Source organism: Pteronotus mesoamericanus, unplaced genomic scaffold (genome assembly GCF_021234165.1).
Source record: "Pteronotus mesoamericanus isolate MK-2021 breed Mesoamerican mustached bat unplaced genomic scaffold, CSHL_Meso_final scaffold_85, whole genome shotgun sequence".
NCBI lineage: Eukaryota > Metazoa > Chordata > Mammalia > Chiroptera > Mormoopidae > Pteronotus > Pteronotus mesoamericanus.
In genome coordinates this window covers 33,193,438-33,221,194 of record NW_026555329.1, presented here as the reverse complement: position 1 = coordinate 33,221,194, position 27,757 = coordinate 33,193,438, and the positions used below count along the sequence as shown (strand labels likewise).

Below are 27,757 nucleotides of genomic sequence, written 5' to 3'. Positions count from 1 at the left end.
GGAGACCCTATGTAATTCTATACTTAATCATAGTGTCCCCAAATAGAATATCCATCTTTTAACTCACGGCAGAATAATTAGCAGAGGCTATGGCAGTTTGCTGGATATGTATTTACTTTTAATTTAATTGTGACATGTAGAACAGTTTATCATTGTACACAGCAAGGTCATCTTTGTTAATTTAATTTCATACATATGTGAAGATATCCTTATAGAAGACTCCAGGTATGGCTTCCCATGCAACTCAATCAGTCTTTAGTGATGGTAGTAGCACTTTATCCAGACTGTATTTTGTCACATGCCATCAGTTATTGCACCGTGTTTATAAATTCTGTGACACACATCAGAGGACATTTACAAAGACTAATGAAGAATTAGGCATTTTAAGAAACCAAAGCTGAAGCAAAACTATTTAGCACTTAAATGACATTTTATGTTTTCAAATTAATTTTGTGTGAATACTAATTATTCCTAACATTACCATGAACAAGGTAAATAAAATTATACTTTTTATTCTGGATATAAGAAAAGTTAGGTAAAAAGACTATTCTGTTTTCAATTTTCTACCTATTTCTTTTTTTTCATCTTATCACTTTATTTTTTTAATTTTATTTTATTTTTTCATATAATAAATTTTTTTAAATTTAATTTATCATATATTTATTTAAGAATTAGGTTCTCTTTAAATAAACACATGAACAACTAAACAACAATTCTCTCAGAACTCAGATTTGATGCATTTGAAGGTCATCCATGGAAGATTGGTCCACTCCTTCTCCACAAAACCCATCATTCTCTTTGTTCTACTTCTTGCTGAATCCAACCAATTGTTATACCTCTTTCATCCAGTACCCTAGAGGTTAGGAAAGTGATGGTCATAAAATGCCCTTGTTGTACAAATGAACATACCAAGGCCATTAGTGTTGAAGTGATTTAGCCGAAGCTGTGAAATCAGCACTAAAATCCAGGTATACACAAATCTTCATATTGTCTGTCTTCTGCCATAGAAATAGTTATCACATACCACAGTAGGATTTTTACAGTTTTTTATTTCCTCTAATTGTGTTTGTTGCTCACTTACTAGTAAATTCCTCACTATGCCATTGTTTTCTCCTGTCATGCAAAGATAATCAAGAACATACTGAGCTGTGAGCAGCTAGGAGTCGGAGAAGGGAGAGGCAGTCTACGGCAGGGTGAGCCTCTCTGGGCTCAGATCATGGGCAGCATGTGCCAGAGCCAGAAATTAAGGAGCAGACTTGAAGTCTGGAACATATACTGTTAAACTGAAAGAACTCTAAAAGTGGAAACTTGGAGGACATTGACTTTCATAAGGAAGGTTAACACAATCTGTGTGCGAAATGAAAAATGTGCCACTTCTTCTAACAAGGCAAGGAGTTGCAATTTTATTGTATAACTTTTTGTGGCTTCATGACTTTAGGCTTGAGAATGATATTGATGAATGGGAAAAAAGTATAGATATAGGTGTACTAATGAATGCATGTGTAATTGCTAAAATCTCTCAGGCAATAACTGATTTCAGAGAAGAACATCCATTTATAATCCCTATTATGTCAATTTAATAACATTAATGCAGCCAAAATATGACAATGTAATGCTGATTATGTTCCGTACATGTTGATAGCCACTCTAGTGTCTGCATGGAGTCTAACTGAAAAATTATTATCTTATTTTCAAGGTTTATTATTAAATATAGAATGAAGGACAATGTGGTACTTTTGTTTCATACATAATGAACAAATATTACAAGTCACAGGTTTATCTAAGTGATTAAAGTGATCAAGTTCAAGGTGCAAACTAGATAAAACCTTCATAAGACACTATATAATTGTTATTTCCACTTCTTCTTATCCATTAATCATGTCTGAAAGTCTCTTCTACTGTATAAAATAAATAGCAGTATCAATTTTATTAAAGACAGTTTCACTTCATTATTTTTAATAAAAGAAAAATCAGCATGCCAAGTTGGAGCACTGATGAACCTTGCAATAACATACTTTATATAGCCTATTTCCTTTACTTTGATATATATACATTCACAAGACAAAAGAAAAAATGTTTTAAAATTGCATATCTACTTCTTGTCAAGAACTGGTCAAGGAACTAACATATTTTGTCTTAGGATTTACTTTCATTAAAAGGACATTTTGGTTTGTATTAGTCAGAAGTCTATTCTATTCTGTGATATATAACAAATGCCAAACTTTCAGATTTTAATAGAATGCTCAATTTTGCAAGTTTTAATCTGGTTTGTTTAGATTCAGCGCAGTCCAGAACAGTCTCCATTTTTTTGTGATGGGTATACCAACTCGAATATATGGCTATTAATTTTATGACAACGGGGCAAGAGAGCTGAGGAAAGGAACCAGCTCAGTTTCCTCAGTCACAATCACTGTCCATAACTAGTTATTTGTTCCCAAACCAATAAAGAAAGCTGCAAAACAGAGAAAAGCATAATATTCCTTGGGTTCTACATAACCTCTGTCACGATAAAAATTTTATTATATCCAATAAATTAAATTAAAATGAAACAAAAAGTTGGTTTAATTAAGTCTGGAAAGTTTTTACTTCAGGCAGGCTAATTTTTAACTATAGACACAAAACCAGCAATATATCTGCTAACCTAGAAAAGCCTAGGAAAAAACAATTCTTGCAAAATAAAAAGTTTATTTTGAACAAAAAATAGAAAATATATGAAAACATAAAATAATAATAAAACAAAAAAGAAAACGTGTATTTCCTTTCTTAATCTTGAAATTAAACCCATTAATTAAAGCCCTGTGTTAATTTGCATTTTCCTAATGTTTAATTAATCTTCTGTAAACTTGCTAGAAGGGTTAAAAAAGGAAGATCGATAGATTTGGGCAAAATTTTACAGTTTGTTGATATTTCAGTGGTGGCTGAAAGCATTCTTTATTTGCTCTGAATCTCGACTACTCCATAGCTATAAATGAAGTGATCACTGCAATCACCACTCAAAGGAAGAAACAGGATTTTCACTTTGAATGGCTATTTTGAGTCATCCTCCAAGTATTTTTTAAAAGCCAATATATGGAGAAGAATGGATTAGAGCTAAAAGGAATTATGAGAAAAGGTTTAGGTAGATAAATGACAACATAGAGTAATAATTGATCTGGATCAAAGTGAATCAGCAATCTACTGTCAAGGTTTAAAATAAACAACAGAAAAAGAACAGTTCTAGAACTCCTTAGCAACCCGTGCACACATGTGCTTTGTATATTTTCATTTGCAACTATGTCCAGTACAAGCATAGATATCTGAATGGAAACTGTTCTTGCGGAAAAAAAGGAACCCAGGTCATTTTATTTCATTGACTAGGTGTCCAGATTAATTGCACCACCACTAATTACATTGTGTAATAGTAGCAGTTTTGCTGCTACTTTTGTTTCTCCTGTAAATAAAAACTACCTTTACCCCCATAAAATTGGCTGTTAAATAAATTTCATTATGCTAGTCAAGACTTAACCACTTGTCATATTTTTATTACAGAAATATTTTGGATTGTAATTATCTGTGATGTCTCAAGCAGGAAAAGTGCAAGATTCTCAAGGGAAGTGTTCTGATTTATTTGGCTGCTGCTGAATTAAATTCATGAAACATTTTATTTTGGAGTGTTGATGGAAGATATGATAGTGCAATTGGGCTAGGAAGGAAAGAAAATCCTAGAGGCATACCTTTCAAAGAAGTTACAGGCTATACATCTGAGATTGACCTCAGTATCCAAGATTAAGAATAAAAATTTTATGTAGTTGGTTCTGAATGCATCCTTCTGTCTTTCCGTGCGCTCTCAAGAGCAGGCGCTCCTCCACCTGTGCCCTGAATTCCATGCATATCTCATTCTAGGAGATGTTTTGTGTCTACCTCCAATCCTTCCCTCTGCCTCAAGTATACATAGGGTGGGGCAGGGGTAGGACATTGTATGCTTGAGTAACTGGCCGGGGCCTCATATGAAGCCTTGATGAATACAACTATTTTCCAGCCTACACACTGTACACTCACTCTCTCCAGAATGCACGGATCCAAATAGTAACTACAGAACGTTTCATCTATTTTTAACTTTCTTGCTCCACCCGGTGCCCTACTCTTGTTTATATCTATTATCTATCTATCTATCTATCTATCTATCTATCTATCTATCTATCTATCATCTATCTATCTATCTATCTATCTATCCATCCATCACCTTCTATCATCTATCTATCATCTATCTATTGTCTACCTATCAATACAATGTCTCTAAATATTTTACAAGCTTTCAAAGTTGGGGTGTATCTGGACATGCCACATTTTCTCTTCAATCTTTCATCTTTTCATCTATCTATACATCCATTGATCCATTCGTCTGTACATCCATCCATCTATCCCTCCACCCATCCATTAAGTTTTTACTGAACACTACATTTAAAGATGGCCAAACTGGGTTGAATCCCAACAGCTAGTTTCTCAGTTAATTTACCAAGTTCTAAAATCTAGTCCCGAAGTTTGAAAGCCTGGAAAATGACTTTGGTCAGTACCAAGGGAGATTGAACACTGATAATACACATGATAACCAAATTGCACATGGAAAACCCAATTACCAACATACAATGAAAAATTACTCTCACATGATCTAGAATATCATGTCCATATAAGTCTATATAATCAGGTAGGCAAAGCTCCAAAAGAAAATATATTGTACACAGGCTGATCTGTGATGAAACATAGTCCTAACAAGAGAATCTACACAAGTTGAGTTTAATGGCATCAGATACCCTAATACATATTTTACATTGAGGCTGGGGTAATGTTTGTGAAAATCGAATAGCTGTCTTTTAGTCTATTGTTATCATTCTCCCTGTTAGGACATTCTTGTCGTTGTGATCAGGAAGTTTAAAGTTCAGTGATTATACTTTTTCTATTCATACTTGGTAGGGGCACTATCAGCCCTTAACTACATGATCCTCCTGTATGTCTCTGACATATACTGATACAGTCTTTCTCTGTAGTGATGGTTCTCAAGGGGGAAGATTTTTGCCTTTTAAAGGGACATTTGGCAATGTGTGGAGATTTGGTTTTGATAACTCAAAGTGCAACTGATATCTTATGGGTACGAGCCAGAAATGTTGCTAAACATCCTACAATACACAGTACAATCCCCAAAACATAGAATTATCTACCCAAAATATTAATAGCACCAGTTTTGAGAAACTGCTCTAGAGTTCTTACTATGGTTAATCTGCTTACAGTCTAGTTTTGTTTGCCTAGGAATTATTTTGAATCTTAAAAGTGACTTTACCAATCATATTTTACCCACTAAGTGTAGATTTCAAGTTTAAATAGCAACAAAGTAATGTTATTTTCCTTTTTCAAGTACTTGACAACAACTCACTGTATTCACAAGTACTGATAACTATTATTATATTCATCTTCCTAAAATATAAGTCTGTTCCCTTAACCACCCCTTATAAAGATTTTTGTATTAATAGCCAAATTTACTGAATATTTAATTTCTGTGAAGCACTGTTCTAATCAACTTAATTCATTTAACTTTCACAATATATCTATGCAGTAAGTATGATTTCATCCCCATTTTATAAATGATGAAAATGAGTCACAGAAACCCTAGCTAGTTTACTAAGGCCACATAGTTAGAAAATGGTAGAATTTAAATTATTTATCTATCTATCTATTTATTTATTTATTAAATGTCTTTTAAAAACCTTTATTGAATACCTCTCACATTTATAGCATTGAAGCATACCTGGTACTAGAATAAAAAAGTCTGAAAGTTTGCAAATAGACACTTACTACCTTCAGGGCTAGTAACCCCAACCAGGAAGGGATTTAATGTTTTAGTAAAATTTATAGGAAAAAAGAGTAAAGTGCCAACAGGGCTGATTATTCCTTCTGGAGCTATGTAGGGTAATTATGCAAATCCAGCATGAAGACAGCCTTCTGGGTGAGAAAGACAATGCATCAATTTAGCACCTGAAACTAAGAGGATCAGTTTTCATGGATCATCATGAAATTCATGATGTAATACAAATTCATCAAAGACTGCTGGTCTTAAGCCAACTAGAATTATGTACTTTTAACTGTTTTGAGATTCTTAGAGAGATACTTTTATATTTAAGAATATTAGAGTAAAAGATATTTCTTTTCTCAGTGTTAGCTTAGTAGTCTACTTCTAAGCATTTTTAAGTGAAGACATTTTAAAAATGTAACTAAAAAGCAAGCATGGCACATATTTACTTATAGAAGTCATCTCTGTCTTAGGGTTTTAACTGCTAAAAATACCTCAGAACAGTAAACTAAGTCCAGTGAAGTAGTCTCAGATATAAATAGGATTAAAAGGTGATGAGGAAGTAAGGAGAAAAAATTTCAATTTTATATTAAAACCGATAACTTAGTGTCGGTCTTTCAATTTTATATTAAAACCGATAACTTAGTGTCGGTCTTACAAAGTACATATTTTAAATTGTGTATTTGTGTCTGTGCATGCGTATTTGCTAGAAAAAGCTGTCCCATAATCCTTTGGAATAGCTGGAATTTAAATCCAAGTAGCATATTATGTCATATTATATGGCCATAATTAACTTAGGATCAGCTTTGCTATGCTACGAACAATAAAAAGAATAAAGTTCAAACTCTTCAGCTTCATAATACTCTGTAAATCTTTACCTTCTTTACGTCTCTCAACTTCCCACCCAATACCTTCAAACATAAAAACTTCACCTCTTTTATACTCATGCTCATTGCCAGCACTGAAGATTTACTCAAAGGGTCTTCTAGACTATAATGCCCTTTTGGCTCCTGCCTCCTATTAACCTTTCTTCGTTTCCAATGCTGACTTAAAAGTATTGCCTTTTGGCTGAAGTCTTTTCTGCCTTGTTGCTACAGTTCATAATAATAGGACTTTTATAGTGTTTACTAACTGAATAAAAAAATTGGCTTTTAAGCATCTATTCTGTAATAGGGATGAGAGTAATAGAAACATAAATTGATATGGGAAAGATAAAATAAATAGGTATATTTGAAGTTTATTTATCATCTATACGTAACCCTGAATTGAGCTTAAATTTTCAATCTGTAACACATATATAATACCCACTTGCACAGGTGTTGTGTATGCTCTATTATCTTACTGACACGGGAGAATTTATGTTGTGTGTGTGTATGTATGCACATGTCATGTTTATATGTTTATATACACATAATAAATACATGTTTGCATATGTGTTGATCTATATGAATATAAACACCAATATACATATATGTGTATTTAAATATATATGTATTATCCAGAGAAAAACTGTCTATCAACTCTGGCTCTGTCAAGTATAAGCTAAATGGCCTTGGGCTACTTAATTAACTTGCTGAGCCTCATTTGTATTCTCCCCTTATTGATAATGAAGAGAGCATTCATGGACTAATAGGCCATGTGCTTGATGTAACTCTAGGCTTCCTGGGAACATAAGCAGAAATGGACCATCACAATAGACCCTAACTACCTTAGGCTTTATTTATTACCAAAATTCCACTGGAGAAATCATGAATTCATTGTTCAGAGATCTTGAAAGATGGAGATTAATTTTAGGGTCAAAAATGTGTGCATCTACCTAATAAATGTAAGTTTATTACCACAGGGCAACCCAGGAAAACCTTCACTCCTAGGATGTCATGATACTGGATTTTCTTTCTTTTCTTATTTCTCCTTTATTTCTTCTTATTCTGCTCCCAATTTATAAGAAATCTGAAGCATGAATATATATAATAGCAGGTGTGAAGAGTTTCCAAAACTGGATTTATATTGCTAAAGTTCATTCCTTCTTGGCCCATACCTTTGTCAAGCCCAACCATTTATTGTTAAGCAAAAATAAACTAATTCAGTTTTCTAATAATTAATCATATCCCAAAGTCTTGAGGCTGGCTATAAGCCTTAACTTTGACATAATATAGTTACTTTACCTTTGTTTCTTGTATATGTTTTGGTTATTCAATTGCAGAATGAGAAAAATGATATTTATTTACCTAGATTTGAACTTGTAGCAAAGATAAATCCCTAGATTATAGGACCCATGTTATTTTTTAGTTTAAATAATTTTTATTTTCAATTATAGGTGAAATACAATATTATATTAGTTTCAGGTGTACAACTAGTGATTATACATTATGTAACTTACTAAATGATCACCCTGATAAATATAGTACCCATCTGACACCATACTTAATACAATATTATTGACTATATTCTTTATACTATACTGTACATCCAGGTGACAACTCTGTAACTACCAATTTGTACTTCTTAATCTTTCATCTTTTTACCCATCCTCCCATCCCCATTCCCATATTAAAGAAGACACTTCAAATTTTCTTGTAATACTAGTTTAAGGTTCTCTCTTTGTCTTTAAGCTTTGGCATTTTAATTGTGATATGCCTTGGTGTGGGCCTCTTTGGGGTGGGTTCATCTTGTTTAGGATTGTCTGTGCTTCCTTGACTTGTATGTCTATTTCCTTCACCAGATTAAGGAAGTTTTCTGTCATTATTTTTTCACATAGGTTTTCAATTCCTTGCTCTGTGTTCTCCTTCTAGCACCTCCATGATACAAAATTTGGTATGCTTGAAGTTGTCCCAGAGACTCCTTATCCTATTCTCATTATTGTTTTTTTTATTCTTTTTTTTCTTTTTGCTGTTTTGACTGAGTTTTTTCCTGTGTCCTTGTCTTTCATATCTCTGATTTGATCTTCTGCTTCATCTACTCCACTGTTGCTTCCCTGTAATGCATTCTTCATTTCAGTTAGTATATTCTTCATTTCTGACTGGTTCTTTTTTATGTTTTCTAGTTCCATTTTTATGTTTCCTATCTCTTTCTTGATGATGTCACAAAGTTCAGCTACTCTTCCCCTCAGTTCATTGAGCATTTTTATAACCAGTGTTTTGAACTTTGCATCTAGATTGCTTATCTTCATTTGTTCAGTTCTTTTTCTGGAGTTCTATTCTGTAATTTAGGACATGTTTCTTTGTCTCTTCATTTTGGCAGCCTCCCTGTTTTCATTTCTATGTACTAGATGGAGCTTGGTCTCCTAGGCTTGGTAGAGAAGCCTTATGTACTAGGAGTCCTGTAGGGTCCAGGGGCACATCATTCCCCATCATCCAGCAGGCACTCCAGGTGCCCCCTTCCCTGTGTACACCCTCTTGTTGTAGTTGATCTTTGATTGTTGTTGGCATGTCAATGGAAGGGCTTTACCTCCAGGCATATTGCCTGCAAGGACTGGCTGTGACCACTGTGGAGGATCAGCTGTGCAGGGGCCAAGTCCATGGAACAGGACTTATTTCAGCAAGGCTCTACTTCCCAATGGGCCTGCCCCTTGAGTGTGTTACTTGTGGAGGAGGCATTGGGGCCTTTCAGGAAGTGCAGACTAAGATCAGCTGCCACCTATGTCCTTCCCAGGGCTAGCTGGCATGAGCTACAAAACAATCTGCAGGTGGCTGCTACCTTTTTTGCGTTTAGAGGTGCCCAGGAGAGGCCAAACTATGAACCAAATCTGGTTACTGCTAGTGCCAGGCCTGGGGTCAGTTAGTGAGAGGTACATGGCACACCAAGGCCAGATGATGCTTATTTGAGAGATTTTAGGAAAGTCTGAAGGATGAGCCTAGATAAACCATTCTTATAGAAAATCCACTGGAAACAGCTTGCCTGGGCCTACAAGTTGGGTGGGGTTGGGTCTCAGGGAATCACTAGGGAAGGGAGAATAGTGTTCTCAGGTTGATGGAGACTCACATATGGTGCCCACCTGCTGGCTCTGTGTGGGGAGGGCTCATAAAAGGAACAATGGCTTCTGTCTGCACTTCTGTTTGGGAGAAAGAAGTCCTCCAGCTTTTACCCTTATGCCAGACAAGTCAGTTTCTCCTTGTATGGCCCTGGTGCCTTTCCAGCTGCTGCCCCAGCACTGGAGTTCAGAGCAAGTCTGTGTAAGTCCATGAGCTGGACTTAAAGAGGAAAAACTGGGCCTCCAGAAGCCTTTAGTCTCACTCAGCCAAAATCCCTGCTGGTTTTTAGAGCCAAGTTATGGAGATGTCTCTTCCTGACATTAGAACCTGGGTGGGGGCTCTGGTGTGGGGCTGGGACCCCTTGTTCTTCAGTGGGGACTGCCACAGCCAAGATATCCTTCCTGATTTTTATTCACCACAAATGGCTTTAGGACCAGCCTGTTCTGCATCTCTGCCCCATCTGACAGTCTCAGTGTGGCTTTTTCTTTGTATCCTTAGTTTTAGAACTTCTGTTCTACTGGATTTCAGGTGGTTCTGAACGATGGGTGTTCTATAGTTTACTTCTAATTCTGAAGTGGTTGTGGAGGGATTAGAGTTCCATGTTTATTGATCTTCCTTCTTGACCAGAATCTTAGGACCCGTGTTTTAATCAGTCCATATTTCCTGCATCTACCTGGTCATATGCACATAGTTACTCTCAATGTTAGTTGACCTGAATTAAAGTTACAATATATAAAAATCTCTTTGAATTTAACAATTTGTTATTAGGTATGTTGATGACACTTTGAATTAACAACCACACTTCTCATAACCAATGAATTTTAAAGAAAAATTTTTACGAATATAACCATCATCAGAAGGAAAATAACATCCAACCTACAGGATAACAGAAATTAAATTTTTAATTTGTATCAAGGAACCAAACATCTCCTTTCCAAAATCAATGTTAGGTCTACATACTGGCTTAAATACAAGGTTTCCAAATTGCACTTAGTCATGTTTTCCTTGTTTGTATGTATTTTATGTATTTCATTCTACCAAAAGACTCATAGCATGACACCTTAATGAACTTTGAAGTAAATAAATGATGTTGGGACCTACAGAAAGCTACCCATATTGACCTCTGTTCACAGATGTTGTGCCACTTAGTGCTGAAAGCATCTTATTTCTTTCAAACTATAATTAATTTTCTGTAGTGCTTCAAATAATATATTCAACTCCTCACTTTTAATTAAGATTTCTTTTCTTGCTCCAAGTTTAAATTATGTCCTGAAAGCAATTTTGTCAATTGCTTTTTCATGTGAGAAATATAATTATGAACAAAATTTTGTTAGTGTTACACTTACACTATTAACAATAAAGTTGTCAACAAAAACTGAACAAGACTCTTCCACTCATTTAAAATGTCCCCTTCTATACATAAAGTACAACAATTCCAGAATACACTGATAATGAATAAGTTTCCTGGTTTTCTAAAGAACAAATACATTTCCCTGGTAGCTTTTATATAACCAGTTACCTTACTGTAAATGAATCATTAGGAGCTTGAGTATACATAGAAAAGTAAAAACCTTACTTTAAAAATGCACTGTAAATCTATTTACTAATAACTGATAATTATCTATATTGTTAGTATCTGAGTATAAAGTAATCTCATAAAAGGAATATAAAACATAGCGCAGTGTTTAAAAAGCAATAATTTTATGATATTGACACTATATTCCTATTGGTTTATCATAAAAAGGGGAAAGATGATTAAAGGTGGCATTTTCTTTCTTGGAGATGTGATGTTTCTGCAGGACAGTTCTGGTATCCATTCCCCTAATTCTTAAGTGTCAAGAGACAATTGTAATTGTAGCCACAGTGGCAATTTCTCAGTTCTGGCTTTGTGCAATCTGTAAATTTCTCTGTTCTGGCTCTTTTTGAGTCAAAGCTGCAGGCCTCAGAGGTAGCAGTTACTCTGGTAAGGCAGTTCTGCATCCGTGGACTGTTATTCGTAAGGACCTAGTCTGCAACCGCCTTCTCTAAATTTCTCAGCACTTTTCTCAACAACCAATTCCCTAAATCTCTTCCTCCTCAAAATACCTTCCATGGTTTTATTTCCTAGGCTGAACCCTGAATGACATATTACACACTGTTTTGCTTTATGGAATAGAAAACCAACCGTTGACACTGAAAGCAATAAAAAGAGAAGAAAGCTTGGCTGCCTACTCACTAGTTCCTTAATGGTTTAAGTCGACCCTAAATATCAAAGGTATATATTGACCTAAATCCCTTGAGTTTGAATTGGGGCATTTACCCAAAATCCAGGGAGGATATGTGAGCTGGAAGGCCACATATGGACATATCAGTTCTATGTGTTCCTGGGATCAAAGAAGTTGTGTTAAGTGTGTCACCACAGGACTATGCTCAGAGAGCCAGTCAGAGGACTTGGGGTCTGAGAAGCTGTCACTGTACTATGACACAAGTAACAGCTGAGTCACTGAAGTACTGGTAATACTGAGATGGGAAAGTGGTGCTTCTCTTCAGTAGGAGAAGGACCATTTTTTCCCATTAAAATGTTGTCCTGAAGTAAACAGCCCTGGTTACCTCCAGATAAGAACAGGGGGAGGGCATGCCACTGTTAAACAGTATCACTCACCTACTGACCTTGGTCTTTTGGAGCCCATGGAAGAATGATACCGGGGGCTCCTGCACAGCAGCTATGGGAATAAGTGATCTTATATACTTCACTACCCATTCTTTGTGACTTCTCTGCTTCTATGGAAATATTAGATAAAAAATGTAGATATACATCTGAGCAGTCTCCTATATTCTGGGGCCTCTCAGAAATTGTTCAGAACTATAGGAACATCAGAGCTATAGTGACTAAAAGGGTAACATGATACATCCAAAAAATGGGTCTTGGCATCAGACAGCCCTAGGCGCTTGAATCCCTTGTTATCCACTTCGTAGCTATGGTCCAGGGAAGGAGTCAAACTTTCTCAGCTTAAGTTTCCTGGTCTGAGTGTTAGGAACCACAAAACATTTTTCAGAGGATTGCGAAATGCAATGACATAATTATAGCCCTTGCATGTAGCTGTTTGGTAAACGTTAATTCATTCCCTTTTCCTAACTGTACCCCTGTCACCCTCACACTGATTTGTAGAAGAAATGCTTTTATGAAACACCAACGTGAGGAAGTTGAGAACTTTAATAAATACTTGTTTACAGAGAATTATATTGTTAGACTTTTAAATATAGATTAGAGTTCAGAGTATGAAATGCAGGTACAAGAACTGAGATTAAGTTTTTATGAGCACAGTTTGGAAATGAAAGAAAGCTTTTAGACAATGGAGACCTCTTTGCATGTTTCCCTTCCTATAACAAGACAAAAGTTTTAATTAATAGAATAACATATTTATCAATTAAAATTTCCTTTTCCCCCTTAAATAGTTTATATTCCAATATTTCTGGCAATGATGCCCTAAAGCAATGACCATTTTCTACTTGGTTGATTAATTACCAATCAAGAGGCTTATGTCAATAAGAAAACAATCAACGTAAAGCTAGCCAAACAATAAGCCTTTCCTTGAAAACTTTTCTGATGATTATCCATACATTTTTAAAATTGTGGGAACTTCTGTCCATATCTGCTTGTAAAAGAATTATTTTCTCTGATGGAACTCCATTTGTGCTGTTCAGAGAGCTCGGCAGCCGCAATAGGGAGTCTGCCAGCCTGCAGAGTTCTTTGTTTTTTCTTGTTTTCTCCCCCAGAAGCATCTCCTAACCTCACTGGAAGCACCTTAATGATGTTCTGGACTCCCCAGAGTTTCCACTACAGAGTTTCTCTTAGGTAGAGTGTGGACTGGGAGCAAGATCCACCTGGGTTAGCATCTCTGTTCCTCCACTGACTTACTGCCTGGTGCCCGGTTCGTTATTTAACCTTAGTGCCTCAATTTTTCCATATGTCTTCAAAGGTGGGAATGACACTTAGCTATAGGCATGCTATGGAGGTTTAATGAGATAATGTATGAAAAACATTTCCTGTACATAGGAACTATTCAGTAAATGGTATTTGCTGTAATTTAAAGAATTTGTCTGGTTTATGTTCATGGAGTCTTGTACCTACAAAAGATCCTGTCTGGAGACTCATAAACCACTCCCCCACTGTCATTGTTAAGATGAATTGGATTAAGCACATAAAGTCTCAAATTTTCTACATATACTCATACTCATTACTAATAGTTACAGTTTTTTAATCAGTGTCAAACAATTAAAAAGAGGAGGAAAGGAATTAGAATTCCTGCAAAAAAAATGGAAAAGCATACACACGTGCGCGCGCGCGCGCGCACACACACGCGGGCACATGCACACGCACATGCACACACACTGCTTGGCTTTAGCTTCCCAATTCTGTGTTGTCTTTTCTTTGGAGAACAAGTTAAGGAATTTTCTTTTATGCACACAAGAGGGTTGCCTTGAGCAGCAGGTTACAGTAGAGCTCTCAGCAGAGCTCTCAGTTCTATTCCAACAGAGCTTGTGCAGATACTTACTGATTTTGTATGCATAAAAAGCAACATTTCTGCAAGCTAGCCTGTAAGCAGGAAAGGTAACAAATCTTGGAATAAAAACTGGGAAACTAATTGGGAATTGATCCAATTCTGAAGTTCTGACTTGCTCAAGAAAGCAGGATCTCTGTGTATATTTTAATTGAATTGACAGTCAATCCTCCATTAGTCTTAACTCTTAATTATCCTACGTGAGAAATCCTACTGACTCTCCTAAACTGTCTCCTGACTATTCTGACTGAGCACTGATTTAACCTCCTGTTGGCTAGATCTATTTGGTCATCCGCCCAGGATTATTCACCTGCATAAATGATATTAATTAAAGTTCAGCATTAGAAGACACCACGTTTTGTGTTAAACATCTTATCACAAAGATCACAATCACATTTTCATAACAATACACCTCATGCTTCAGAAGTCTTTATGTCACAAGTCAACTCATTACACATTCCAAAGGAGAACAATTTTAAAAGCTTTGATTTCTCATTATGTTTATTTTCCCATTCACTTATGAGGCTGGACCATATTTCAGTTTCATGAATAGTGAAAGCAGATTTCAAGGAATTTCAGAGTTATGATGGCATCCTTAACTTCACATTCATAAAAAATCTTAAAATACATGTTTGGCTGGTTGTAACCAGAGCTGCACTTAACTTAAACCCAACTCCATTTTTCCCTGAAGTGTCTGCTGTATTTGATATATCTTCAGTTTTCATAAGCTGTTTACACCTGCGCAATATCAAGGGTGTTTCATACTTGGCATGATTTAAGCCCATTTGATGAACTGATCAGAATAATGATAAAACAAAGAAAACAAGCCAGCAGAATTAGAAAACTATATCACTTCAGAGCAGAAATAACTGTTAGAGTTCATTTTATTCCTCTCCCTCCCTTTAGACCCAAGAAAAGGCCTTCTCCAAGATCCTATAGTTAGTGGCAGAACCTAGTCCAAAACCAATGACTCTTAGTTCTTAGATGAGTGCTTTCCTTAACTCCATGTGGCCAAATAGGTAAAGCCAAGGGTTACCGTTACTCACCATGCTCCAACAATGCTAAGCTGCAATGTGTAAATAGATCTGACTAGTGCACTAGACAATAGAATATCAGTAACCACAATTATTATTCCTTTTTTATTATTCTTTTGATCAGGTAAATTTAAGTCAGAAATTGAGTGCTCTACTATAAATTTGCAGCCCTAAAGTTCCTTAAAGTACCCATTGCCATCTGCCTACAGGTTTCCTTCAGCTACATAATCATCCCACAGCCTATATACTAGTAAAAACAGTTTGGAAACTTGGGTAGTTATGAACATTACAGAGTCCTAATTCTTTCCATTCAAAAAAGTGCAGTGGCATTCAATGAGGTGTATTGACTTTCTTATGTTCCCCTGGACTACAGTTTTGAAATCTGCAGGGAACAGATTCTGGAACCCTTGGAAGGCAAACTATTTTCCATTGAAAGTGATGATTGAGGTAGAAAAATATGGCTTCAGGCACTTATCTGCAATTCTTCTCTGGGCCAGCTGCTAGAACCATTGAAACCCAAGAGTGCACATTCCATCTACCTACTCCATTTGCTGACTACAGACACAGTTTTCCAATGGAAAACCTCTCTGTAAGATGAGGAAAGAGAGAAAAACAAACCACAAGGGAAAAATCAAGAGGAAAGATTGGGTCACAGCCACAAAAAAAGCTGACCAGGTGAAGGGAAAGGGAATTTTATGTGGTTTGAAAGATCAGTAAGGTTGTTCACTGTTGGTTTTTATTGCTTTGCATGCATGTGCGCGCGCGCATCAGATACATTTGTTTATTCTAAAGCCAGTGCCCTGTGGTGTCAAATAGTTAAATCGATACAATCACTTTTAATATACCTTATCTTTCCATTTTAAGCAACAACATTTTGAAGCTAGTTTTCTTCTCTAGACTACTTTGTCAGCCAAACCAATGAATGTTACTAATTGACCAAGAAAGATGCATTAATTTTGTTCAATGAAAAAAGAAAAAGACTATACACTTTCACATATACTACATGAAGTTAGATATTATTCTCAGTGATAAGAGGGGAGGGTAAACCTAATACAGCATTCTCTAAAGTACCAACACATTTTTAATAAATATACCAGATAGGCATATGAATGTGAAAATTAGAATTCTTGCAAGTATTTGCTACTGCTTGAAAGCTTTTGAAATTTTTCTTATGGTCTAGCTTTCCAGAAGAGTTTATAAATCTCTGAGGAAATTTTGTTTCATTTATTTATAGATTTCCTTCTTGTTTAGTCCACATGTTAATAACCTGTTTATTTGCTAATAACCCGTACTGTCAACACTTAGCACCATATATAATCAGAATATTTTTTAAAAATTCAATTCATTTTCAAAGAACAAAAATATGGCAAATTGATTCTGAAATAATTGTGGAATCTATGATTAACATTCTAAAAGCAACTTCAAAAAATACCCCCTAAACTGATGATTCTTACTTGAAGCAATAAAGTTAAAGCTAACACAGATGTTAATATACAGTTGTAAAAGTTTAGCTTACAGCTCAGTTAGATTTGACATCTCTAGTCCCATGCCTGCATGTCTACCTATTGTTCAATTTATCCCAGCAAATAGGCCTATATTGCTTAAAAAATATTCTGAGTATTTAATCATTTTCTCGATCACCTTCAACTTACAGAATTTCATTCATTGATGAAAGATAATTTTTTGTATGATAATCCACAGGTTCATGTCACTCCCCATACTTACCACAAGCTTAGAAATTTATATTTGTGATGAAAATTATGACAAATTATTAGATTCATTCATGCTCATGAAAACATATTGCCTTATTGAATATTAAGTATTTTATAAGGTTTAAATATACTGAATTTTTTTGCTAAAAAGTTAAAATTATCCCCCATGCAATATACTGGAAAGTTCTACCTTAGTTTTATTTTAATATTTTTAACAGATATGTGGCCACCATATTCTCTTCAATAGTTCTTTCTGATCATAGTCTTACATGGAAAAAGGAATGTTGACCCTTTGTGTAGCTGTACATTTGAGTGTACTGGTAACTGCTCATCTTAAAAGGACACAGTTCTTATAACTTCACTGTTTCTATTTGCTTCTCCATGAAAAATAATTTAAAATAACAGAGAAATTTTTAAAAAATTAAAAAACTTACACTTTCATTCTTGAGAATGCTTCATTTTTACATAGTAGAGTTATACTAACATTATTAATAGAGTTATTAAATATGTGGAAACATCTTTGCGAGTTACATCTCAATAGGCTCTTTCACAAAAGTAATTTCTTTTATATCTTAAATATATGTTTTTAATTTATTAACACTTTATATAATAGTTTTAGGCCTTTAGTTTTATTGATTATGTGTCTTTTATTTGGTATACACTGGTACTATTTTTATCTTCAAATAAACTTAAAATATTTCCCAATAAAACCATCTCTGCAAATGACACAAAGTATGGTCTTGGAAGAGAAGTTTAATGTTTAATTTTAACTACATTCCATTTCATTTTGAAACTTTAAAAATTAGTCATTGAAGTCCTTTCTTAGGTCATCTGGTATAATGGAAAATAGTATATATATAAATTAGATACTCATATCTATATGCTCATATATATATATGCTCATATCTGCCTCAAAAATTAATCTGTAACTCTAATAAATATTAAGGATTAAAAGTATCAGAATTTCATAAATAAGTGGAAGTGATTTTTTCTCATATTTTAGAATATTCAATTTGATCAAGAGTTAACTATATGTAATCATTATGTTCAATAAAATATTAAATCCAAAGTATAAACTCCATTTTTACTCTATAAACATTTGAAAATTAATAGAATAGTCTTTTGTATTAATTGCACTAATTTCCCTCATATACTTTTGAATCTACATTATGCAAAAGATAGTAAGTGCATGTTGTTTTCACTTTGTACACCTCACATGCTGTAACAAAACAATCCCATGTAAACTCTAAATAGATCCTGCTTAGTGCTTCTGAAATTGTCTTTTGTGTACTGTCAAGGTAATTGAAATTCCATTTGTTGGATATTCTAAACCTTTTTGAATTCTTTATCCTATATATTTTTCCTGGTTAGCCTATCACATTCCAGATTACAACAGTTTTATCTCATCATTATCTATTCTTTTTCCTTGAAGTTCCATTACATAAAAAAATCCTTTATAGCCTGTAATCTACTAGTAGAAAGATTCGTTTACAGTATTCATTTTTTTAAAATTAACTTTTGCTTTAGAACACCTGCAATCCTCTTAAGACCTATATACCCTCATAAATTACACAGCTAGCAAATAAAAGGCACATGTTTAGGTATAAATTTAGCGTTTTAATGAATATAAATCATGCACCTGGCTAATCTCTTACAGAAAATAACAAGAGTCAGTTTCTAAGGATTTTTTTTCCAAGATTCAATTTGAAAGAACGATAAACTGATATCACGAGAGCCTCTGTGTGTGTGTGCACGTGTGCATGTATGTGCACTCAGGCTCACCATGTGCCCAACAATCCTGTCTCTGTGACTGAGTCCTGACTTCTGTACCTGGAGACACAGCTTTAAAAATGATTTTGAAGAATTTGATTTGAGATATGTTCTAGTGAAACAAATGAAATGGCTAAATCCAGTCAACCCTTGCTCATGGACAAGGAAGAGATTACTGGAATTTTGTATTACCTATAGTTAAGGCCCAAAAGGAACATGGACTGTCTACCTCCCTCCCATATTTAGATCAGAAATCAAACAGCAGCCAGGCCCAGACTTCCTTCAGAAGGGGGCAGAGGAGCCAAGTTGTCCACAGCCAGACTGGGCTGAGTGCATGTGCTGTGTGTGAGGGGAGGGAGCCTCTGTAGCCCTCACTCCAGAACACTTTCTTATTCACTAGGCACCAAGGAAATTGAGCCCTAAGACTTTGCTTCTTTCTTCCCAGGTGTAGCTGGTGGTTGTAGTGAGCAGAATTACTGTTACACCTTTTCGAAAAAGTTAGACCACCCTCACATAGTTACAAGTTGACTACAGTTTTGTTACCATGGGGTTATTCAAGTCTTATTCCTGGTGTCATTGATAGATTAAACAAAGATATACATTTTAATTTACATGTGTATAAGAACAGAAACATGCTCTTCAGTAATCTCTTGTCCTTTTATGGTGCTGGGTACACGAAAACCAGGAGAATTTTTTGACAAAAGAGAATATGTAAAAAAATGACATACCATACTCAAGGCTGATAGTTACGCTAAACGTGCATTTAAGTTTCTAAACAATGGCAGGATATTTCAGACTACTGCACCCTTTTGCTGCACAGTGTCTAAAAATATCTGAACATTTCATTAAAAGATATACCGAGTGAAGAGAGTAGATTGCCTAGGTCCAATTTAACAGTATGAAAGTGAGTACAGATAATATAAATCAAAATCATCTCTAAGATTTCTTTTTTTTTAACTTTTATGCCAAGTTAAGAGCATTGTTAGTAAATGGTATTATTGGACTTGTCTATTAGAAGTGGTGGCTACAAGTTAAAAAAATAATTGTATCAGTATAATATTCACATTCATTGAGTTTCTAATCACCTCCTTTACAGGAGCCATTCAAGGATTTCTAATTGAATTTATGACCTTGTACTGAAATGACAACATGAAACTATGATTACTCATATAAGCCTGGTTATTTTATCCTTATATTTATTTTTCCTTCATAGTATTTCTTTGGTATTATAAAAAAAGATGACTTATTTAAGAAATTAATTAACTAATGCAAAATGTATTTCTATTATCTTCAAATTTAATTAAGACTTATTTATGCCATTGCCTTAGTGAGGACTACAGTTATTTCTGAATGTCAGCCTCTTATCTATTTCCCTCAGCTTTAAAATGTAATAAAATGCCCAGATTCTTTATTTGGTATTTCACGTCTCCTTTCTTTCATGTCACAAAAGATAAATTTACACGGCTGCACTGACAACATCACAGCTTTGAAAATGAGTCCACCTGTTACTTTATAAATAGTTCAGTCACTGACTTTAATCCGTCTTCTTCTATCACTCTAATGCCAAACTTACAAATTTAAAAATGCACTTTTCTCAACTTCTAAATCAAGCATCCTAACGTCTATTCACTTGGCTAACAGACAGCAACAGAGGTAGTGTTTGGACTTAGAAGATATCAATCAGCAAGCATTCTCATTTAGGAACATTAGACAGTGTGCCCTGTTTTAACGAACAATCAGTGCAACAATGGTAAGAGTCTATCTTCCTAGGATGTGTGTAGGTGAAAATCGTTGGGTGCTGAATTATTCATTTCACTTCTCTGTTTGTTATCAGTATTTCAACATAATCATCTATGATCTATACATTTTACATAGTTCTTGTAGTTCTATCCCAGAAATCATACACATATACACATGCATATATGTATATATGTTACATATATTTTATATATATATATATATATATATATATATATATATAAATATGTATATATAAATTTATCCTGGCTGGGATTTTTCTTTTTTAAATATCAACCTTTCAGAAACTATAGCTTTGAGTTTATTAAAGTTTAGAGCAGAACTAAAACAAAAAGAATACACACCACACCCTCAGATCAGACTTTCTGGAGAGACTGGAAAGTCTTGAAGTCATGGACTGTACCTTGAGGAAACAGATTCTTTTATAACTTTAGGACAGTTCAAGAATTTTTCAAAGCAGATCCTAGATCTTAGTACCTGTTCATCATCAGGGATTGTGGATTTCTATAGGTATCACACAAGAAATTTGTACCCACCACTCAACTCATCACTTCCTAAGAGTTAGAGGACATTTAGCTTCACTTTCCAAAGCAGAATTTCCTTTTCACTTGTGAGACTCCCCTGCTTCAAACCAGAGATGAGGCTGGGAGTTAGTTACTGTGTAGGTTCTATTCACAAAATAGCTATTTCATTTAATAAATTAAATTTGCATTCTTACCTGTTTTCTAGTGTGGAGTTCTACCCCAAACATGATTCATTATGAATAGCCAACATCCTGGACTAGAATTCATATTTCTTAATGCTAACTGGAGAAGTAAGTTAGGTTTTATAACTTGAAAATCACAAGTCTCTTCTGGCTACAACCTCCTCATAAACCACACAACTGCAGTTAAAAGCTTTTGCATGTGAAACTTCTGTATCTCAAATCAGTTTTCTGTTCCAAATGCCCACTATAAATAAATCAAAGGAATTTAACTTTTCTTTTAAACATGGATATATTGCTGAACATTTATATGTTGAAATAGAAAATAATATTGCCTGTTGCACTCACATGGCACCGTGCGGAGGTAGAGGTTGTCACGAATGATTTGCTGAAGTTCGTGGTCCACAGAACCCTTCTGAAATCGTAAGTTGAGGTAGTGACGAAGATCCTTATCAACAATTCCTCCTAGAATGATAAAGTTTCTTAATAAAGAGCTTTGGAAATTATTTTAAATATGGAATTTAATTCTGTCATAAATATACTCATGAACCTAGTTAAAAGAGGCATTATTTCACATTGCTCTTTTGACTTTCTGAAACATTTACTGCCATAATAATAAAATATAACATTTACTAAGATAATAATTGTCTACCAGGTCTGTGCTCGGTGTTTAACATGCATTCTTTAATTTACTTTTCATTTAGAATGAAGGTAGAAGGTACGTGTTACTCCTGAGCGAATACTGAAATGTCATAATATATCTCATTGAATGGCTAACAAGATTTTTTTTTCTACTTCACATTTTCCCTTCCCTCTAGCTTCTGGCAAGCACCCACACTAGTCATCTGTCTCTTCAAATAGGACTACTAGGTAGCTCATGTAAGTGGAATCATATAATATTTGCCCTTTTGTGACTGTTATATTTCACTTAGTATGTCTTCAGGGCTGAAAATATTTTTGTCATTTAAATTCTATGAATTTAGGTTATTATGATGATAAAAAAGTTAAAACAAAATAAACTACACAATTAATGTTTTACTCCCTTTATAATATCTAAGTAATTTCTCTTTTCTATAAAAATGTGCAGATGTTTCTAACTAGACATCAAGATGTTAAACTTAGGTATTTTTTATTATTATAATCATTTTATTATTATATAAAAAATTTGAGGCTATTTGAAATTATAATCTAATGAAAAATAAGTTGGGCTATAAGGTAGGAAAGCCAATATGTAGATTTATCCAAGATTAAAGATAAATATTTAAAGATAATTGTGTTAAAGTATGAAGATTTATCTAAGACTCTTTATATTCTTATACATGAAAGAAAGAATATAAAACAAAATATCTATAGAATATATTAATTACTTAAACCCTTACTTTTCAAAAATATCAGGGTAGTTGAGCTAAGACAAAGAATTAATGACAGAAGAAATAAGAAATCTGTAAAATCAAAAAATCATATTCTCTTCAAATCCTTTTGAATCTTGAAATTATGGTTCATCAATCTATTTGAACCACTATGACCACATAAAATAGCATTAGGTAGGTATGCATATATGGAGTACAAACACCTTTTACTCCAACAGTAGTTAATATATTTGCAAAGTATATATTGTAATATTTATGAAGTTTCCAAATGCATTGTTTCAGTTGTCTCCTAATTTGCTGGTACAGCCTCAGAAAGATGCCATAAAAATAATACTTTAACTAGATTATTTAACTCTTTACTCTCCAAGAAATGTCTCTCATATATTTCCACAAGTAGTCTTAATTTATTTTTCCACCCAATACAATATAATAGCAGAAAATAAATGATATCAAAGGAGAACATATTGCTTATTAGGTGCACAAAAATATTATATACAGAGTGCTTGCACATACAGTTTTCCAAATTCAAAACCATTTTCTCAGTAAAGAAGCAGAACAGTCAGAAATGGAAGTCACTCCAAACTACCAGCACTGACATTAATAATTACCTATTATTTAGATCTTCAAATGCCCTGCATTTCTACATGTTGAAATTTTTCTTCCAGTCTAATAAGTAGGACATGCCAAGTGATGACACGCTTTCTGGCAGCCCCAGAATATGCTAACTATAGAACAATAGATATAATCTGACCACTAAAAAGACCAGAATTATTCAACTAATGTATGTAACATAGATAAGTTCATATGTGTAGTCTAGGATGATTCTTTTTCCTGAAAATATATATATTATCAGTCTAAAATCATTTCTGCTATTACAATTATACTATATTTGCCCTCTCAAAATGTATGTATGTAGGAAAACAACCAAAAAGGCTGTCTATTCCTTCAGTGACTTTAATACATTTTCGATGTTTTAATTTATTGATATTACTGTGTCACATCATTTTTTTCCCCATGAAAGAACATGCTGAAGTTTCTGAAACTAATATAAAATTTCTCTCATTAGTTAAAATGAATTGTCACAAATTACTGCATTTGTTTTGGAAGGAATTTTCCTGCTTCATATTTCACCAATACTTTATCACCCATCACAATTTATCATAGCATCTGTCAAGTAATCCAAAATTCTTTTACCCACTGTCCTTATTATTGCAAAGAATCTGTTGGTTCTCTACCCAATATTCTTTCTTCTATTCTTTTTTTAATTAAGAACCACAATTTTGTTTCAGGCCCAAACATACTTAGGCCCAGGACATGGATCACTATGGTCTGAGACAATTATCCAATCTAACTCCTAGGTGCCCTCCCAGCTTCTTTCTCATAGCTATGTTCTGGCCATTAAGACCTAACACAGAAGGAAGGATTTCTTTATTCATTGAACTAAACTTGATATCTGATATATATTAGCCATAATCAGACCATTAAGTGACTTGCACAAGGGAAAAATCCAAAATACTAAGGATATAAAAGATGAAGTTGGAAATAGCCTGGGACCCTGACAGTTTCACTAAGCAGCTAAAATAATATCAGCAACTGCTTACATTAAGATTTCTTATTATATGAGAAAAAGTTTATATTCATTTCCTAAAATCATTATGGTTTTCTGTCATTTGCAACTCTACACAATCCCTATGTGTGTGTATTTATGTTTTACATATATATATATATATACATAATATGTACACACATATTTAAAAGAATGTTTTTCCTTAATTGTAAATTTCATTTAGAGAAATATTAAGCAACAAATAGTGGGCAACAGCTGAGCTAAACAATAAAGCCTGGGTCTCAATACCATCTGTTTTCAGTTATATAAGTTAACATTTTTAAAGCAAGCTAAAAACTAAAAAAATGTACATCATATTCAATAAATGTTATCTATTGTTAAAGTAAATAACTTGCTGCCCTATTTGCCAAAGTTATAATTTGTGGTTTTATTGTTAGTTTGTCTGTAGAGTTTCTGTTTTGTTGTTTGTTACTGACACCTAAATCCGGTAGCTTAGAGGATGTGCACATAAACCCTCTGCGAAGCATAGCTCTGTCAAGTACACTGCCCCTTAGCTGTTGTGCTCGTCGCTTCAACAAAATTCAGTGGTTTTACTTAGTATTATTTTTAATAGTTGCATTATTTCATTTAATGGTGAACATTTTGTTTTTCTTTATTTTACAAAGTAAGACAATAGATTAAAATATACAACACCTTCTCAAATCACACATTTGTCAATAAGAGATCTGGGAAGGATTTGAATCCTATGATTTTGCTTCTAAAGAACATCTACCATCTAAGGACCAAACTTTATAGTCCAAATCAGTCAAGTCTTTCTTCTCAAGTGTGACCACAAACAAGCTTTCAACCTGATATCATCAAAGGATAACTTAAGAAGAACCCTTAAGAGAGAACTTAATTTAAACTCCTCATATTGCAAATGAAGAAAATGAAGCTCACTCAAATTATTTGGCATCAGGTTTAAAGTAAAGATGAAGAGAAGAGGGAAGCAGCAAGGATCGACTTTCATGGATAATTTGGGGAGAAAATTCTACATGTTACCACTTAAAAATGGTATGTATCTCTACATTTTGAATGTTTTCAGAAATGTCTGTGCTAGAACTGCTTTGTCCCCTCCACTATTTAAATGCTCAGATTGAGGAAGCAAAGAAAGAAGATGGGGCTTGGATGAGACGAACAAAATCTCCTTAGCATATCCCTTAAGAAAAATAGTTAGTCCTAGCCTTGTAGCTAAAGCAAGATACTCTTCCTAAAATTGAAGGAGAAATATATCAGGCTCTGTAACATTTGTGCCTGAAGGTCTGATTGCTACTAGCTGGCAAAAGAAGCCCCGCCCCTCATTCATGGGCGTGAACATTGGCTCAAACATTCCCTTCTGACAGCTTATGGAATTGACATGCACTTTATAAACTTAATGTAAACTGGGGAGAATAGTTCACTAATTGGGATTGTGTGGGGTGTGCAGGAAGATGAAGGTAGAGATGATCAGCAAACCAAAGTCTGGTTCATTCTGATGTCATTTATTCATCCTGTCCTTTAGCCAAATTAGGCTACTTTAACATTTTATTGACCTTGTTTATTTTTTCTCTTCCTTCAGTTTTTTTTTCCCATTTATACTCAACCTGATGCTGCAGTGGGCTCTGATTATTTTTTTGTTTTGCTTGTTTGTTTTGTACCCACTTCTGCTTTATCCTGTACTTTTATCCCTTTCTTTTCATAATAGTACCCTGATCTCCTTTTTTGAGTGGCTATAGCTCTCTCTTTCTGTATAAATGTGGTTAGACTTTTAACCAATCTCCCCTGGCTTCACTTAGCCAATTAAAAGAAAAACATTAAACTAGGTGACTTAAATAACAAATACTTATTTCTTCTAGCTCTGGACACTGAGAAGTCAAAGATCAAGGGGCTGGCAGATTGGGAATTCAGTTGGGCACTCTTCCTGGTTTGCAGATGACCATCTTCTGCTTGTCTTCTCACATGGTTGGAAGGGAAAATTTCTCTAGTGTTTCTGCTTGTAAGGGTACATATCGCATTTGTGAGAGTGCCACTCTCATGACCTCACTAATTCCTAAAGGCCCCAATTCAGATTCATGAACTCCTAGTACTATCACATTGGGGGTTAGGATTTTAGCATAAAACATTTGAAGGGGCCACAAACAGTTCATGACAATAGGTCTAGTCCTAATAAGGTCTGTGCTAGATACAAATTCCTTGTTTCCATACAAAATAATTACCAAGTGTACTTTACAGTTTGGGGATTTTTTTTTTTTGGCAATCAGACAACCAAATTATTTTATTTGTTAATTATAATTATAGAGCACCATTCAATTATAGCCCATAATGAATAAAGCCATGGGTAGTCTCCCTTTGATATGGTTTATTGTTCTAAATTTTCTGAATTGTTCAGAAAGCTAAGATTATTAACAGAAAATTGATTTCTTACATCGTCTTTGCCAAATAAGTAGTACGATAATCAAGCAAGACAGTCTATAAGGAATTAGAAGAAGGGAGTGATCTATCCATATCCCTTAAGATATGCCCATAAGTAATTACAAATTTATTTTATATAAGTTTATTGGATGGTGGGGAAATAGAGATATAGACAGTAGCAAAGCACTATGAGCCAATGTTGCTATGTCCCTTTTTCAAAAATAGTTTCTGCTTAGCTAACCTCAAAAATGGAGTAATAAATCACAGAAAAGTTGATTGATTTTATAATCCACAGCCACAAAATTAGTGACAGACATATCTAATCCAGTCTGTCACAATAGTCTTCATCCCCTTTTTAGATGGAAAATTGTGTCTTTGGTTTCTGATGATCTAGAGATCCATCTAATTTTCAGAAAGTTAGAAGTACCAGGTCACTGGAGGTATTTGATCTATACTAGTCATTATATAAATTATGAGCCAGTAAAATTGTGCTTCCTCTAATAATTTTAATAATTTTAAACAGGAGCATACATATAAGACCTATGGTAATTCATTTCAGATGCCTTGTCTGGTTAATTGTTTTTCCATAGCTGGACACATTTAGGTATATGAAAATTTGTATTTCTTCCATATGTTATTCATAATATTAGAGAATAAAGTCAATCCTTTAATCATGTTTTAATATCTTTGCATGTTGTTTTTCTCAAAAATTTTAATATTATCACATGTTTTGCAATAATAAAAGAGACAACAAAATATATTAAACCATTGCAGATCATTAGGAGATTTACAACTAGAGAGAATAATTGCTATTTCAGAGAAAATGACAGAGATAAATGTAAGCATTTGTAATACTCTTCAGTTCATATCAAAAATGGTTTATCATTTTCTTTCCCCTACTATTGCACAGATGGTGTATTATTATTGAGTTTCATTTGTCATTGTTAGCCTTGTTCTCAAAGTAAAAATTAAAGTTATTCTTATAGTCATGATTATAGGCTCCCATGGAGAAGGGAAAATGGGTACTTGCTATATGCCTGGCATTATCTGAAACTTTAAAATCAAGAAATGTAAATGAAG

At 34.2% G+C, this 27,757-nt stretch overlaps 1 protein-coding gene across 1 annotated transcript in view; it reads right to left on the bottom strand.

The window, feature by feature from the left end:
- MAGI2 (membrane associated guanylate kinase, WW and PDZ domain containing 2) overlaps positions 1-27,757 on the bottom strand; it is a 1,404,484-nt gene that overhangs the window by 980,932 nt on the left and 395,795 nt on the right. Inside the window, exon 2 of the mRNA XM_054563833.1 lies at positions 21,659-21,775. Within this exon, the coding sequence (XP_054419808.1) occupies positions 21,659-21,775 (117 nt within the window). The remainder of the gene's footprint in view (positions 1-21,658; positions 21,776-27,757) is intronic.